Source organism: Sminthopsis crassicaudata, chromosome 3 (genome assembly GCF_048593235.1).
Source record: "Sminthopsis crassicaudata isolate SCR6 chromosome 3, ASM4859323v1, whole genome shotgun sequence".
Lineage (NCBI taxonomy): Eukaryota > Metazoa > Chordata > Mammalia > Dasyuromorphia > Dasyuridae > Sminthopsis > Sminthopsis crassicaudata.
In genome coordinates, this window is record NC_133619.1 from 508,373,258 (window position 1) to 508,388,062 (window position 14,805).

General features: G+C 41.6%; 1 protein-coding gene across 3 annotated transcripts in view; it reads left to right on the top strand.

Moving 5' to 3' along the window:
* The first annotated feature begins 6,542 nt into the window (after positions 1 to 6,542).
* Positions 6,543 to 14,805, top strand: part of GAB2 (GRB2 associated binding protein 2) — a 250,645-nt gene continuing 242,382 nt past the window's right edge. Inside the window, exon 1 of one of the 3 annotated variants that reach the window (XM_074303967.1) lies at positions 6,543 to 7,148. In XM_074303967.1, coding sequence (XP_074160068.1) covers positions 7,074 to 7,148 — 75 coding nt within the window. In that variant the 5' untranslated portion in view covers positions 6,543 to 7,073. Of the gene's footprint in view, positions 7,149 to 7,486; positions 7,766 to 11,533; positions 11,590 to 14,805 lie in introns of those variants that run through there. The other 2 variants (XM_074303966.1, XM_074303969.1) reach the window with 2 other exon arrangements.

Below are 14,805 nucleotides of genomic sequence, written 5' to 3' on the forward strand. Positions count from 1 at the left end.
GATACTTTTAAGTGGTAGGGAATCAAAGAAAGGTAAAGGACAGTGCCTGTGCTCATAGTCTAATGAAGGATGCAACATAAAAATAAACAAACTATATACAAAATTAATTGGAAATAATCAACAGATAGAAGAGGAATCAGCAAAGGTTGTTTGAACATGACAATATAACAATAAAGAGCTATTATAAAAATAAGAGCAATTATTTTAAGGCAGGAAATTTTTACCCCTTTTTTTGTGTCCTGGATTCTTTTAGCTGCCTATGGATTCTCTCTTTTTTTTTTTTTTTTTTTTTTTGAGGCTGGGGTTAAGTGACTTGCCCAGAGTCACACAGCTAGGAAGTGTTAAGTGTCTGAGACCAGATTTGAACTCTGGTCCTCCTGAATTCAAGGCTGGTGCTCTATCCACTGTGCCACCTAGCTGCCCCGCCTATAGATTCTTTCTCAGAATAATATATATTTTTTTAATTATAGCTTTTTATTTACCAGATATATGCATGGGTAATTTTATAGCACTGAAAATTACCAAACCTTTTGTTACAATTTTTCCCTCCTTCCCCCACCCTTTCCCCCTGGGGGTAGGTTGACCAATACATGTTAAATATGTTAAAGTATAAATTAAATATAATATATGTATACATGTCCAAACAGTTGTTTTGCTGCACAAAAAGAATCGGACTTTGAAATAGTGTACAATTAGCCTGTGAAGGAACTCAAAAATGCAGGTAGACAAAAATAGAGGGATTGAGATTTCTATGTAGTGGTTCACACTAATCTCCCAGAGTTCTTTTGCTGGATGTAGCTGGTTCAGTTCATTACTGCTCTATTGGAGGTGATTTGGTTCATCTCATTGTTGAAGAGGGCCACGTTCATCAGAATTGATCATCATATGTTATTGTTGTTGAAGTACACAACGATTTCCTGGTCCTGCTCATTTCACTCAGCATCAATTGATGTAAGTCTCTCCAAGCCTCTCTGTATTCATCCTGCTGTTCATTTCTTACAGAACAATAATATTCCATAATATTTATATACCACAATTTATTCAGCCAATCTCCAATTGATGGACATCCACTCAGTTTCCAGTTTCTAGCCACTACAAAAAGAGCTGCCACAAACATTCTTGCACATACAGATCCCTTTCCCTTCTTTAGTATTTCTTTGGGATATAAGCCCAGCGGTAACACTGCTGGATCAAAGGGTATGCACAGTTTGATAACTTTTTGAGCATAGTTCCAAATTGCTCTCCAGAATGGCTGGATGTACAGAATAATATTTTTAAAAGCACATATAAGATTACAAAAATATATATAATGTACAGAAATAATTACCAAATGTATATATTTTTAAAAATTCTAAGACTGCCTAAGAATCCCTGCCTCAAGGAAATTATTTTTAAAGTGGACTTTTCTCATAGTTACCACCACTACTTCCAACATACACATACAATCACACAAGTTAACTCTTGTTAACCAGACCCAACTTGCAGTACATAAAGTTCTAGGCCTAGAATGTGGAATATATAACTTAAAAATCTGGTTTCAAGCACTCACTACCATTATATGTGACCCTGGGCAAGCTCCAACCTTTTTTCTGCCTCAGTTTCCACAATTGTAAAATGGGAAACAATAAGAGATAATATTTGTGAAATGCTTAGCATGTTTTAGGCCTTTAATACATGCTTATTCCTTTCCTTTCTCTCCTCTTAAAATTTTTATGGATCATTCAGATTAAAAAATTAAAAATAATTTCAACCTTCCCTAGAATCCTCTTACAGTAATTCCCACAGTTTTAATTATTTTGTGTTAACTCAGTCTTCCCACCCAGATAAAAACTTAGACTTTTTTGTTTTCCTCCCCAAAAGGCTTAGCACTGTGCTGGGTACACAGTTTCTTTGCTATAGTTTAAACTACTGTACAAAACTGAGAAACAGGGGCCACTAATCTGTATATCAGAATCCCTGCAGACTATATATTGAATTAGTTTTAAAATGTGCTAATATCTGAATTTTATTGTGATTGACCCAGTGCTATTTAAACACCAGTTATCAGGCACTTAGTAAATATTTATTGATCTTGTTGGTAGATTAAGGTAGTTAATAGGGAGAATATTCTGGGAGTATGAGATCTGGGTTCAAGCCTAGATTATACCTTTAATACTAGCAATAACTGATGTTTGTCTGTGTCACAAGTCTTGGGTGAAGATAGACTCCCTATGTACAAAAAGACTTTTGTGAGAATCACAATAGACAATGTAGACAATGCTTTGTAAATCATAAAGATCTATAGAAAAATGGATACACACACATATATACTAACAGTTTCTGAAGAGGTTGTGCCCCATAAATGGAAAAATGTATTTCAAAAAATATATGAATTTAAGATAATTATGTATGTGTGTGTATATACATATAGATAATGATGCTTTTCTCTTCCTTTTTAAAGGGCAAAATTCACGGAGCATTTTTCTTCTGCTGGTAAGACAGGTTACTGAAAGTATGTCATGAAAGAAAAGATAGAACCATTTATTAAGTACTTATTATATGCCAGGTGCTTTTCTAAGCATTTTACAAATATTCTTATTTGATCCTCACAACCCTGGGGATTTTGTATTTATATATATATATATATATATTTTGTATACATATATATATATATTGTATACATATATATATATTTGTATACATATATATATATAAACATTTTTTTACTTTTCATATATATATATTATAATTGAAGAAACTGAGATTAAGTGACGTGTCTAAAGTCACACAAATAGAATATGTGATGGAGGCTGGATTTGAACTTGTTTTTCCTTGATTCTAGGCCCCTTACTTTATCTACTGTGCCACCTAGCTGACTCATGGAGCATAATTTATTTTTCTTCCCTATGACCTATAAATTTCAAGACTTTTGTTCAACCAATCATAGCCTCCCCAGATTATAGAATCCTAGTATAGCATGTGACTGTAATAAAAATAGAAATAGCTTCCATTTTTGGATGTGTTGAGAAGGGAAAAGTAATTACCTCTCCAACATATAAGCACAGATAAAGATGAGTTAAACTAAGTGTAAAGATATATATATATATGTGTGTGTGTGTGTGTGTGTGTGTGTGTGTGTGTGTGCAGGCACATGCCTTTTATTGTTTTATTTTGTTATTGTTGTTTACAAACACGTCTGACTCTTTTGTGACCATGTTGGGAGTTTTCTTTGACAAAAATATTGGAGTGGTTTGCTATTTCCTTCTCCAGATCATTTACAGATGAAAAAATGGAAGCAAATAATGTTAAATTACTTGTCTAGAATCATACAGGTAGGAAGTGTCTAAGATCAAATTTGAATTCAGGTCTTTCTAACTCCAGACCCAGAGCTTTACAAAATGCAACAATTAGCTGCCCCATTATGCCTTTAGGAAGTGTGAAAATTTTCTTCAATTGGATTGGAAGGGGTAATTACCATTGGTTGCTTGAAGATTGGCCATGTCTCTAGAATAGCACATTTTAAACACTTTTCACTTGAGACCCCCTTTTCACCTGAGAAGTTTTTACACAATTCCAGGTATACAAATCAAACATTTGCTGATAATAAATCATAAATATATTTAAAAATATTTTTTGGTATACATGTAATTTTACCATGTATTAAGGATGAAAACAAAATTGCATACTATTGAGAGAAGTGTGATTATTTATTTTTACATGAAAAATTAAATCTTGGCAGAATATTTGATACTTTTACTGTTGCCAAATTTTTTTGTGGTCCCCACATTTGGTTTTGTGACCCTAAATGGTATCTTGATTCACACTTTAAGAAGCTTTGCTCTAGAAAGTCCTTAAGAAGGCAGCCTATGAACTCTGTGGTCAATCTGGGTAAGACCCAGAAGCAATAGGGCAAGAACTCAGCCTCTGAGAAGGCAATTTCTTTCATCTAGGAAGAATTGGGGGAGGTTTTTTCTTCCCTCTTTACTTTTGACCATGGTACTTTGCAATGAAGCTACTTACCAATAGGAGACAGTGTTTCAAAGGATGTAGTGAAGAGGTGTGAAATTTGAAGATGGGAAATGAGACTTTCTCCAAATGGACACAGAGAGACAGCATTCAAAATAGGAAGCAGTTTCACAGATGGATACCTCTAAATTGAAGAAGAATAGAAAACTGACCATGGATTCAATTGAGAATTAACCTTGAAAGGAGATAGTCACTCTATGGAAAAGAACAGAGGGAGCCCAACTCAACCAGCTGGGAAATTGCACAAGGAAGGATTAGAGTGAAGATTCTAGGAGCAGAGAAAGTAATTAGGGCTTGAAGTACCTGAAATTTTAGTTTTCTTTCTCACAAGTGTTCCCTATATGTGTGCATCATTACCATTATATCCTCCCCATGAATTTATGGATGATGGTGAATCTATGGGGAGTGGATGTTTTTATAGCATTGTTCTTAGCATGCCATTTAGTAAATTAATTTGCTTTGGGATAATTTGAGGTAAACTCTTCTGGCTGATTATTAAAGGTAAGTTCACCAATGGGACCTTTTGAGTTATTGTTAGGAATGAAGATTTACAAACTATACTAGTCAATCCTTGAGGACCCAACCCAGAAACTTCTGAATGTCTGAGCAAGGAGCCCCATAGGTACTAGAAACTGATGTTCGCAAAAAAACAACAACAACAACAACAACAACAACAACAAAAAAACCCCAAAAAACAAAAAAACAATCTCATGAAAAAAGAAGTCATAAATACCTTCATTTTACAGATGGAGAAATTAATATTCAGGGAGACAATGAAGTACAACATTTAAAGTTACGTAGGAAAGAAAAGGCTGAGTTTGACTGGAAGCCAGAATTCTCACTCTGAGTCTAGTGTTCTTTCCACTGCTCCTACACACTTAATAAGAGAAGAAATATTCCCTCCCTCCCTTTCTTTGTGTTGTACTATATAATAGGGTGACCAAAGAAGGGGGCCTGAGCTTGGATCTGGCTCAGCTACTCTCTAAGTAACCTTGGCAAATGTTTTCTCTTCTTTAAGTCTCAGTTTCCTCATTTGTAAAATAAAGCGCTAGACTAAGTGACCTTTAATGTTCCCAAAAGCTCCAAATTTCATTAAGTTGTTTGCTTAATAATAATCACCCAGATTTAATTCCTTAGAATAGCAGTACAACACCCTTTGCACTGCAGGAAGGGATGGGGATGGGGGGAAGGGATGGGGGAGAGAGAGACCTCCTCTGCCTCCTGGAGTAAGTGGCTTCCCCATTCTTTTATCCTTACACACACCCCACTCCCCCCAGTGGGAGAGACAGATAATTAAATCCTTGCTGGGAAGTAGATTGCTAATTTCAGCTGGAACACGAGCTGCTGAAACCTGAAACTCCTGTAGTAGGTATGAAATGCTAGGAGCCATCAAATTCCCTTTCAAGTAGTACATCATTTAAAAATCAATAACCAAATACTATGCTCTCCTCCGAAGACTCCCCTGTTAAAACCCTCATTCTATTTGGAGAGGCATAAAAGGCTGACATTTGTTCCACCTTTCTGATGAGGCTGGTAGATTCTCCCCAACTCACTGCAATCTCAGCACTGTATAATAAACATGTAGCGAGGACAGAGTTCAAATTCTGACTGGAGTGCCCACAAACTTCTGCACACAGTAATTCTTTAATGTTCACTGAATGAATAGACGACACTGGAAGAGAGGAAGTGCAAGTTTGATTACAACTTACATTCTTTTTACAAGCCTTTAAAGGTTTGCAGAGCACTTCCTTCATATTCCTTGGAGGTAGGAGTGGCAGTATGGTTAGCCCCATTTTGCAGATGGGAAAAATGAGTCTGAGTACTTAAAGAGAGACATTTTGGAGGGCCATTTGTGTCCAGAGTTGGAATAATAATGAGCTTTTATGCATATATTTTCTTAACCATTATATAGGTTACTACAAGGATCAGGAGTTATACTGAGTTGGAAGGGAACTCAGAGATGATTTCCAACATCCTCATTTTCTAAGTACTGACTGAACTAGATGAGACTTACCTAAATTCACACAGATACTGCGTAGCAAAGTCGAGATTGGGTTTTACTAAGGAGTTTTCTACTCCACCAGTGTCTTCTGCATTATTCCTATTGTAAACTCATTGAAAGTAGGAATCTTTTCATTCTTTGCACATATATTCTGAGCACCTAGCACGACGCCTGGAACATAGCAGGCGTCTGATAAATCTTGGTGGATTGATTGATGCACGTTAATCTGCTCGAAGGAGCCAACTCAGTCATTTATAGGAATTATCTGAAGTAAAATTCGAATTCTGCTCTCACCGGATACTCACCAAGTACTGTTTCTCCTACGCTAGAGAGAAGGGTGATTTATTTAATGTGATTTATTATTAGCCTAAGCTTAATATAGCATGATATTTATGTGTATATATACATACATACATATGTGTGTGTGTGTGTGCTTTAAAAAGCCCATCCGGATGGGGGGGCAGCCTTTCCCACTGCAGGCGCGCGTACCTCCCATCGCCACCCCGCTGACCCCACCTCTCCCTCAGCCTCCTCCCTTCAGAGCCCGGAGTCCGTCCACAGCTGAGCAGCCGCCGTGTTTGTGTCTTTCAAGCGGCTCACCCGGTGCCTTGCTTTACACAGCGATGTGGGCGTGGTAAAAAAAAATCGCGTTGGAAACCGGGGGCAAAAGCAGTTTCCTGCCTTTTTAGAGCCCCAAACAGCTGGGTTGTTTTTTGGAAAGTGTCGCTGTGTGTGTGAGCGAGACAGAGACAGGCACACAGACAGCGCGAGCCGGCCGTGGCCGTGGGTCTGCGCGAGCCTCTGGCGGCAGCTGGGAGCAGAACGGGCTAGGACGCGGCGCGCTCCGCGCCCCTCAGCCGCAGCAGGGAAGCTTCAAGCCGCGGCCCCGGTAGTGGGCTAGCTCGGGACGTGCTGAAAGGCTGCAGAGCCCCGGGGCTGCTCAGACCTTCACCCCGACGGCTCCCGGGGGCCGCTCCAGGCCGCCGACTGCGAGTGGATCGTGACTGGTGAATGCCCCTGGCCGGGGGCTACGGCAGATACAGCCCCCTCGGGTGCCTGGGCGAAGATGAGCGGCGGCGGGGAGGTGGTGTGTGCCGGCTGGCTGAGGAAGTCACCCCCGGAGAAGAAGTTGAGGCGCTATGTAAGTCCGGCAGGAACCAGAGGGAAGCGGTGGGAGCCGGCTTGGGGCCGGGAGTTTGGGGTGGATGCTGGGAGCCGCCCCGGGGGGGTGGTGGTGGTTCCTTGCCATTCCCTGGGCAGTGCTCTGGGCCGCTAGCCCTAGACGCTGCGGGGCAGGGCTGGAGCCAGGGGATTGCCCGCGTCCCTGGAAGTCCGGGGGGCGGAGGGAGGGGGCCGGAACGCAGGGATGGACGTCTCGGGGAGTCGGGCTCCACGGGCTGGCGGGAGAAACTGCGGGAGCCTGGAGGAGCTGAAGGCCGGCGGGGAGGGGGGGCGGGAACTACTACTTCCCCAGCCCCACCGGCGGGGCGGGAAAGCTGCCGGGAGGAATTCATGCTAATGGAGCGTGAAAGTGAAAGCCAAGAAATTAAAATGGGACTTGGCTGGGCCGGGGTCGTGGCTTCCCCAGGCCGGTCCCTAGCCGGCTCTCTCCGGGCAGCCTGTGAGCACACCTGCCGCAGGTGCACAGGAGAAAGCAAACAGGCGAGGAGGAGGGGTGTGCCGGAGAAGCGGGGGAGGCTGGAGCTGCCGGGGAGACGTGACCGATCGATCCCCTCTGGTCCAGAGGGGGCCATTCTTGTTGGTTTGCATATATCTATGTGTATATTAGTGTGGGGGCGAGGAGGAGGAGAAGGGGTCGCCCTTTTAGGCGTCTCGGTGGCAAACACATACGGTATTGAAGTTGTTATTGACGGGGTTTAGTGCGAGAGCCAGAGTTGATTCCCGCGGGCTGAGAGATCTTAAATAGCCCTATGGAGTGGATGGAGCTTGCAGAGAAGAAGGGGGAGGCGGGGAAAGCCGGGTAGATGGTGGCAGCCGCTGGGTGGGGGCGACGCGATGCAAGGTTTGGGGAGAAGGGCCAAGTCCAGTTCGAGATCGGGGAGCAGAAGGAATAGGACACCTTTGGCCGCGCACCCTTGGCCCCTTTCTCCCTTTCTTGACGCTGCTCCTCTGGGTCGAAGTGGGTTATTCTGTGTCCTTTGCCATCCGCGAAGGGAACGTCACCATCGCATGTGCACAACTTGTATCAAGTGACTCATTTGTTTTCTCCTTTTTGCCTTAGTCTGTTTCCCAGACACACGCTGTCCCTCCCCCTTCCTGATGGTGACACTGCAGTTTGTCCGCTCAAACCGGCCGGGGTTTTATGGTTGCAAGCCCCGGGTGGCTCAGGGAGAGAGATCAAGGTTCTCGGTTGCCAGGTGGTGTTAGCTGACAGAGCTTATTGAAATTACTGGGCGGCCTCTTGGAGGGAGGACAGAGAATGAGCCGGAGCGAGCCTACCTGCTTAGCTAGAGACTGAGAACCTGGAAGCGCCGAAAGCCTTTCGAGCGATCGTCCAATGCCCCAAACCCCATCCGAAGAATACTAACGTTCGAGTGGTAGGGGATGCAAGCGTGGGCCGTTCGGTGGCAAAATCTGGGTGACTGAAGCAGAGGTCTTAGCTAGAGATGCTTTCAGGGGGATGCTTTGTCTATCATCTCCGGAGGTGATCCCCGCTTTCCCCAACAGCATTAATCTGAAACCCGCTTGGAAGTCCATCCGAAACCCATTCCCACTCCCTCCAGCTTTCATCTCCGTCTTCCCCCTCCCTAAAGGAGTTGCTGCACCAGTAAATGGGTCTCCTTGAAGTCACTCCCACAGGCTAGAGAAAGAGAGAGAGAAAAAGGGAGAGAGATTGCCTTCCAGCTGCATTGCATCTAGGGAACTGTGTACAGACCCGGCCCACTGTCAGCTGTGAGCAGTGGCTGGCGGTCCTTTTGGGGCTGGTGGAGGGGAGGGGGAAGCTTACCAGAGTTTCCTGTCTTGGGTTTCCAGATCAGAACCAAGTGAGTTCTGGCCTTTGGACTGAGGAAGTGACTTTCTGTTTTTCAAAGGAAGTTTTTGTCTTCTGTTTTTAGATGCTTGTTAGGTCTTGGCTGGGGAAGGCTTGGGGAATCAGAATTGGGGTAGATCCCTCGTCAGATGGACTTTAGAGAATCATGAGATTGGGAGTGATTTTAGAGAAAATCACGTAATCCAATCTTCTCTACTCCTTTTAAGGCATTTAGCATATAATAATTAGTATTGGAATTGTCCCCGAGTGGTTATTTTCATCTCTATTCAATTGTAAATACTTTGAGGGTAGAAATTTTGCTTTGTCTTATCTGCACGAGGGCTTCAGGTGTTTAATTTTTCTGAGTTCATAAAAATAAAATCCATATAATCAGAAAGTATTATGATTTCTTCTTTAGAGGTAAAACTTTCCCCTCTTTCCAGTTCACTGAGAAACTCCTGTGAAGATTTTTTTTTTTCCCCACAAAGAGAGATACCTACCTAAATTTACCAGTAAAAGAAGCTCCTTAACTAGCTGGGGTGGGGTGGGTGGGTCTAAATCTCCCAGAGATGTTGTAGCTCTTCTGGGAAAACAATAACAGAAAGAAAAGTATACTGTAAAAGTTTGAACCTGTTCTAAGGAAGCTTGTTTCTAAGTCTTGCTACTGAAGCTTCTTGTTGATTTGTGAAGGTTGTATCTCAGACTCCCTCAGACTCCCCTTGGGACTTTTGTCTTGGCAGCCTTGTGTGGAAGTCAGAAAGCTTTTAAGTGCCTACTGTTTGCCCGGCTTTAGGCTAAGCACTAGAGGAAGAAAAGCAAAATTAATGACAAAACTTTAGTTTTTGTCCTTAAGGAGCCAGAATTCTAATTGGGGAGAAAGCATGCAAATACTGTGAACCAACAAGGAAAATCAGAAGATCTCTGACAGAATGGCACTATGCTGGGCTTTAAGTGAGGGGAGGAAAGTATTTTGATGCCTTTTAATTCAAAGTAACTACTCTCTGAAGCTGTCAGATCTAAGGCCTTTGTCTGTTTAAGGTACTTGCTAATGTCTTTCAGTGCTAAGTGACCTTGGTCACTTAGCTAATAGGGGGATTCAAACTCAGAACTCTCCATTTCCAAGCCCAATCTCTTTAATCTGTCATGGAGATTCTAATCTGATTTCATTTTACAGTTTCTCAACTCTGATCACCAGTTTGGGAATTAGTCTAGATGGAGAGACTGGGTAGAAATATAAGTAAAAACTTTTTCTCTCACAGTGGAACAGAAACTACCGAGGGGCAAAACATCATCCCCTTTTTAGCCATTCTATTGCTTGGGGCATGTTTATGGGGTGGAGTTGCCTTACTTCCACTTTCCCTATTTTGATAAAAAAACCTTGTAGACTTCTTTAGCTCCTCCCCTTGCCCACATTCCTTGTTCTGTCTGCTAGAGTGGAAGTCACATCAGATAGTCTTTGTAATTCCTGACAAATCACCCCAAACTGACTTTTATCCTCTATAAAAACTGGGGGAGGGGGTGAGTAGATAAAATTCTAAACTCTGTAGTCTTTTCCCTGGATAATTTTAACCCCAACTGAAGGGGTGGCTGTGGGCAGGAGAGTGTGGCTTGGTCTGAATAATTAGAAGGTGGAGGCTTTCCTCTTTTTTGAGATATTCTATTGTTTGGGGGAGCACCTGAGAAGGGAGTGTTTTCGATGGTCTCCGAAGCCAAAGTATTTCAGTGGAGTGAGAGAAACACAAATAGCCACTATTACATAAGGTGGAGGTGATTGATATTAACGAGATTGTGTTGTACTGTGCAAATATGCATATCTATAAGTATATACACATATGTATATATGTGTATATATATATATGTGTGTGTACATATATTTATATATATAAAGCAACATATAGTGATCCTGGGAAGTAGGTGCTATTATTATGTCCCTAAGGAAATTAAGGCAGAGGGAGAGGTAAAGTAACCTGCCCAGGTTCACAAAGCTAGTAAATGTGTTGTGTTAAGTTCTGAGTATATAAAGGATAAAAGCAGGATCTCAAGCAGCTTACATTCTAATGAAGGAGATATCATTCAAATATCTACCGACTTGTGACATATAAACTCTGTAAATGAAAGATCTTCTTAGGGGAAAAGCACTAGTCTGGGGAGAAGAGGAAGTATAAGGAAAAGATTGTTGCAGAACAGAGAGAGTGGAGAGTGGTTGAGTTTATTCTTGGAGAAAAGCATGGAAGGAGGAGGGTTTGTCCTTAAAGAAATCTAGCCAGCAAGGGAAGAAAATAAGCAATTATATAGTATTTACTATATGCTGGGCACTGTGCTTAATGCTTTTTACAAATATTATTTGATCCTCATAGCAACCCTGAGGAGTAGATGTTATTATTTTTCCTTTGTTCTTCAAGAGGACCATGACATCAGGGAGGTGTTGCCATGACCTGCAAGTGAGTTGGATTTAAATGGGGGGGCGGGGTTTGTACAGAGTCACCTGCCACACACTCTCCTTCAGAGCCATTGGGGTCCAGTGGCAAGATAGAGATCAGGTTGACTAGACTTGGCCCTGAAGGCAGTGGGAGATCTTGGCCTTTTTAAGGTAAGATTTTTAACAGGTTTCAGTTTGAGTGAGACAATTGCCCATTCAGTGATTAAAGCAAGGTAAGAAATGAGGCAAAAAATGGTCCATTCTACCTTAATTTAAAAAAATAAAATTCAGTTGGAGAGAAGACTAAATGGGATTTCTGACCAAAAACTGAAAGGTTGCTGTTTATATTATCTCTGAGGCAGTCAGGACCCAAACAATGACTAGATGGGGCTGGGCTGTGACCTGTTGGCTGAGCCTGAGTGTATAAGATATATTCCTTCTGAAAGAAATCTAGTCTGTAAATCCCCATCTTGTGGGGTTTCAAAATTTATATTCCTTTAGGCAGAGCAGCCACAGATAAGTATATTTATACCTGAGACAGAGAAAAGGAAAGGATAGGAGAGGGGACAGGAAGTGAGTGGAGGTGGAAAGAGAAAAAAGGAGCTGTATTGTCCAACTGGAAATGGCCATTTGGGTCCCCAGTGGTACAGTTTTTCCGGTTATTGTTGTTTACCCTTAGTTCTCAAGAAGATCATGGCATCCAAAGTTGTGACCCCCTATGCCCAAGGCAGTTCTAAGACTATACCTTGCAAAGAAAATCCTGACTTCATGGAGTAGTTTGCTCTTCTGGGAATTCCTTTTAGAGTCAAATCACAGTTCTAGTCCCTATCTCTCTCCTCGCAGTGGCTTTAAAAGAAATTTTGTAATTCTTTTCACTGTTTCCCCTGAGACTGGATTTCCTTGATGTTTCTTCATCATCCCTGTTCTTCAATTCCTCCTCTCACTGTGTGGAAAAGTGAGCAGCTCACGAAAGTGGCAATTAGTTTCTCATACTTTGTGACTGAGATCCTAAGGGCCTATCTGCTTCTAGTCTATGGACCAAATAAATAGTAATAAACAATGATGTTTGAATAGCTCCAGCTGAAATAGTTGTGTGTGTATGTGTGTGCATGCTTATGTGTGTATTACCCCTTGGGATGGAAGAATATTGGGCTTATTTCTACCTTAAATTTGTATACCACTAAAAAGCTTTCATATGCATTAGTTCATTTGTGCTTGCCAAGTCCATGAGGTGGAGGTAGTACAAGATTTTTTTTTTTTTTTTTTGTCTATGAGGAACCCACAGTTCCCTCCAGAGATAGAATGACTTGTCTCTAATTAGCTGGTGGGAGAGCTGAGACTGGAAGACAGCCCTAGTGTATCACCTGCCTTTTCCAGGGAGATCTTAGACACATTGATAAGTGTTTAGTCTCTTAAGGCCTAAATGTAGAAAATGGCCTTTTTGCAGATGGACAGATAAAACTTGTGCAAGTACAAAAGAAAGATTGATTGGAAATTTTTAAACCAATGAAATAAATATCATTATCATGCAACCCTATGGTACTTAAAATCCCATGCCTATTTTACCTATTTTAAACTTGAAAGTTTTAAAAATAAATTTCAGTTCTGTAGTTTAAATGCCAAAAAGTAGTTTTTAAAATGTTAATTGTTTTTCTAGCTCAGGTAATTTTAAGGAATGCCACCAAACTTACTGACAATCTTAAGATTTTAAGTCAAGTGTTTCTTTTTTATTTTGGTTACATCCACTCTATAAGCCTGAATGTAGATTCATTTCTGTGAATTTTCTTTAACTTCTAAAATAATAAGTATCTGGGAGATAGGAATTTTAATTTTAATTTCTCTAGTCTAAAGTACTCTCTTCACCAATGAGGTTCAGCACCTTCCAGGTAACTGGGAGTTGCCTAGAGCATTGGGAAGATAAGGTAATATAGCTAGTATGTGTCAAACAGAACTTTGACCCAGATCTTTGGGATTTTGAAGCTAGTTTTCTATCCAGTGTGTCATGGTACCTTCTCAGCATATGCTATATGATATTATTACAAGAAAATTCTGAGACAGGTGGTATAACAGGCAGGGGTAATGGCAGAGATTACCTAGTCTTGTCCCTGGTCTGCAGGACAATCTGGCATGTTAGACAGGCCAGATGCCCTCAACCGCAGGGATGATGCTTGAATTGGACAGTGAATGTTATTTGTAGTTAATTACAAAACCTGATTTCTTGAACTTATTTAAGGTTCAGTTCTACATTTTGTTTTGTATTTGCTGAGTTGTTAAGCTTAAAATTTTTTTTTCTAAATCTATTCTTGAGCAAAATTTTGTGTTTGCTCTATGTCACACAGACTCTTTATTCAAAGCAGAAAATATAGCAACAAACTAAATACCTGACCCTGCCATGAGGCATTTGTAATCTACAGAGGACACAAGACAGACAATTATATGAGGTGGCATTTCATGAGTACATAGTGGGCCAAGCAAAAGTGTTGAGGGAAATCTTGGAGAAGGGGAGATGCTTGCAGAGGATAGGTGCCTCCTGAAATAGGCCATGAAGGGAGGGTTTTGCTTTAAGAGAGGCAGAAATGAGTAAAAGTTAGTTCCTTGTGGACAACATCAGGGAGTCAGAGCACATAGATGGGAAAAGGAACATGACTCTTGTGTGATCTGGATTGGAGAGTGAATAAACAGCAGTTGTGTGATTGTTTCTGAAGGGCAGGATTCCTGCATCTCCCCTAATACAGGCTGCATGTGCAAGTAATCTTGAAAGAATAGAAATCCTTCCCCATATATTCATGGGATGTTTGAATTTAAGAGATCATTCAGTCCATCCCTCTCTTTAGATGAAGATACTGAGATCCAGAAGAAATCCCACAACAATTAGGGGAAAGTCTGGGATTTGGACCTGAGTCTTTTTCCTTATCGGTCCTGCATCCTTACCACTGGCCATCTTGTAATGGACGATCTGACTTCCTCCTCTGACGGAGCCTCTAGGAGACTATTCCCGATCAGAATACATTGCCCACATCTCGTCCCTGATTAGGACAAAAATTGTAAACTTGGAAAGGAACAAGTCTCCTCTCAGTAAACTTCCCCCACCCCAGGGTCATTCCAGGGCAGAAGGGAGGAGTGGAGTTGGAGATCCCAGCGCTTTTAATTGTTATGTAAGTTTTCCCTGTGGTGGCAAAGGACCAGAGGAAGTAAAGATGGAGGGAGCCGGAAAGGAGGCCTTCACTGCTCACTTAATAAAGTTGCTTTGAAGCTGCCGATCTAGCTGATTTAATCCCTCTGAGCAAAGCCATACCGGCTGGCCTTTTACCAACTATGCTATGCTAGGGAGACAACAAGAAAGAAGATCTACTTGAGACTAAGGAGACTTGGATTGCCTCAGTGGAG